At 42.7% G+C, this 2,832-nt stretch overlaps 1 protein-coding gene across 1 annotated transcript; it reads right to left on the bottom strand.

The window, feature by feature from the left end:
- Positions 1 to 390: 390 nt before the first annotated feature.
- On the bottom strand, positions 391 to 1,787 carry LOC126926926 (uncharacterized). The gene is made up of 2 exons (XM_050743243.1): positions 1,403 to 1,787; positions 391 to 1,339 (listed from the first exon to the last, which is right to left on the bottom strand). The coding sequence occupies exon 2, from the start codon at positions 1,326 to 1,328 to the stop codon at positions 441 to 443; it is 888 nt and encodes a 295-aa protein (XP_050599200.1). The 5' UTR covers positions 1,329 to 1,339; positions 1,403 to 1,787; the 3' UTR covers positions 391 to 440.
- Between the last annotated feature and the right edge of the window lie 1,045 nt (positions 1,788 to 2,832).

Here is a 2,832-nt window from a genome sequence, read left to right as displayed (position 1 = left end):
GGAATGTTTAGCAAGAGATGTACACGGTAATGTTTCGCTGTCTAAATTAAATACATCCATGTAATAGAGAAGAATCTTTTCTACAGGTTCTCTGAGAGGTTTTTCTATGTGCGATAGTCGAATCGAAGATTTCAATTTTTGGATTTGATCTATGGTATTTGTATTTTCGATAATGTTAGAAACTTGAATTGAAGACTTACCACCATTTATAAAGCACACTGGCGTTGGCTTCCCTTCGAGGTATAAAATTTTTTGAATGGTTTCTCCTGGTGCAAGGGTTGATTCTTGTTGCAGCAGAAGGGTGTTGTTATCTAATTTCAATGCTTCGTTGGAGAGTTCGAATCGATATTGATTCAAACCGGGTAAGCCTAATATGCCATCTTCTATAATTGGGAAATCGTCATCTATTAAAGAGAAGTCTATCTTTTTGTCGAACAAATTCAACTTGACTTTGGAATTAGATTCGTATTCGGAATGTCCCATGGAGAATTTCTTTGTGTCTGGTATTGTTGTCTTTCCTGGGTAGCATCTTTGTTTAAGCAAGTTGATTCCTGCCCCGGAGTCAACGAGAAATCGCAATCCTGGTCGTCCTGGTAATTGTAATAGTATTGTGGGTAATCTTCCTGAGGTAGCATTGTTAATTCCGATTGTTCTTGAACGTGGTTTATTCCTGGAGGGGCTTTTCTTTGAGGCGGTATCCGAAAATTTTGGCATTGATTGGGAAGGTGTCCCAATCGATTGCATTTGGGACATTTCGCTTGCGTCCTTTCGCTTAATGGTCTGTTCCCAAACTTCGTAAAATTGTTCGTTCTTGGTAGAGTATTTTGTGTGAGTGGAGTTTTATTATTTGTGTTACTTGTAATAGCGAAGCGATTGTCTACTGGATGAGAAGCCTGGTTACGATAAAATGGCGGGGCGGTTGTCTGTCGCGTCATCTGTCTGCGAGAGCTGTGCTCGCGAAAGTATCTTTCCATATTCATTGCTTTCTTTTCTGCTTCGATGAGATTTGGGGGGAGATTAGCCATTAGCGCCTGCCCTATTTCTGGACGAAGGCCTCTTACATAGTCGGTCACAGAGTCCATGTATAGTTGCTCGTTCATCACCCGTCGAGTTAGTTCGTCTCTATACTCGTTGGTAATGCTGTGTTGGAGTTTGTTAAAAACGCTTCGAAATCTGATGTTATAGTTTTGCACGCTCTCGGTTAATCCTTGCCTCATTCCTCTTAATTCGTCCTGTTGTTCTCTCACTGATACTTGCGCAGCTACATTACGTCTCAATGCTTCGTACAGAGATTCGAATTCGGTAATACGAATATTGCGGATTGCCATTGCGGCTTTTCCTAAATCTTCTCTATTTTAATCATTTTAAGTAATAGTGTTGGTTCGCTACACATCATTCTTACTTCTTGTATTTCATGAATAAAATCCTCCACGTCTATATCATCCTCTCCGTTTAATATCGGAATGCATTTTAATGCACTCTCAGCTTTTAGCTCTGGTTGCGTATATTGTTCAGGAAAAGTCCTTTCCCAGGATGGTTGAGGTGGTGTTTGAAGTAATGGGCGAGGTTCTCGAAGGACCGATAGATCTTTAGCGGTGTGGGTTACTTCGTCTACGGTTATTGGGAACTGGCCTCCGATACATTTCCCGTTTTTGTTTTTGCTACAACTTCATCCATACGCAGTGTAAGCATACTCATTTGTTGGGTCAGTCTCTCATTCTGCTTCTGCATTGCATCAAGCAAAGCTTTATCTGTTGGGTCTATTCCGCTGTTAGTTAAAGCGGCGCTAACAGTCCCGGTTCTGTCTTCTCGTGGCGTTGCCATTGTTATACTAATTGTGCTGTCTGTTCTCGATCTGTATTTGACAAAAGAATCCAGGGCTTGCTCACCTTGATCGTTTAACCCGTAGGAAAGGTTCCGTTGCGGTGTTCCTTTGTCGAAACGTCGAAAGTGTCTGCTCTGTTACAGTGGTCCGCTGATCCTCAATCTTCAAAGTTGACCGTAGCCCGAAATGCGTAATTTCGTTTTCTTGAAGTTGGTGGATCCTGGCAGGATCGCCAAAATGTCACGTAAAAATAAAGAGAAATTTTATAAGGAAGAAGAAGACATTATTTTCACTTGGTTTATACAAGTATAAGACACTTCCGAACTCTAGCCGTGATCGTACGAGAGTGAGTCCCTACAATCTTTTTACTTTCGGTCATCTGTTCTCTCATTATCCCCACTACCCTGTAGGCGTACGTGACCGTTGCTACGCTTCTGGAACATTTGGTGGAAGGACCGTTGGGCCATAAATGAATCCTCAGGTACTCCGCCAATATACATTGTTGCCAAGGTCGCCATGTGTTCCTCTCGTCGGTCCATCGGGTACGAAGTATGCCGACCGGGACACCATCCTGCCCGTGGTGTGTGTGTGTGTCCTGGTCTCTGATGTGATTTACGTTACACTAGCAACGTTCCTTCAAGGGCTACTAGCATCCTTCTCTAACCATCAACATGGAAATTGTCCAATTAACGGTAACGTCACTTTCAATCTCTTTCCGAGCGAAGTCATTTCTCCACGTATCCGATGTTCTGGTGCCCTTAGACACACCCATCATAGTTTTCCTCTGCAGCATCATCGTGCCGGAAAATCATTCTCTCGTGAGGTCACATTAGCCAGTTACAAAGAGCCTTAACACTCGGTGGATATTCTATGTTTTGACAAAGAGTTTGCTCAGTCCTACCTATACCGCAGATAAGGAAGTATGGTACAACTTGGAATCAGGATGAAAACGAATTCTGTTATCCCGTTGACCGCGGCTTTGTTATTGAACCCAGGATCATTGTCAT

The sequence above is a fragment of the Bombus affinis genome, unplaced genomic scaffold (genome assembly GCF_024516045.1).
Source record: "Bombus affinis isolate iyBomAffi1 unplaced genomic scaffold, iyBomAffi1.2 ctg00000064.1, whole genome shotgun sequence".
NCBI classification, from domain to species: domain Eukaryota; kingdom Metazoa; phylum Arthropoda; class Insecta; order Hymenoptera; family Apidae; genus Bombus; species Bombus affinis.
This window is presented reverse-complemented; position numbering and strand designations above follow the sequence as displayed.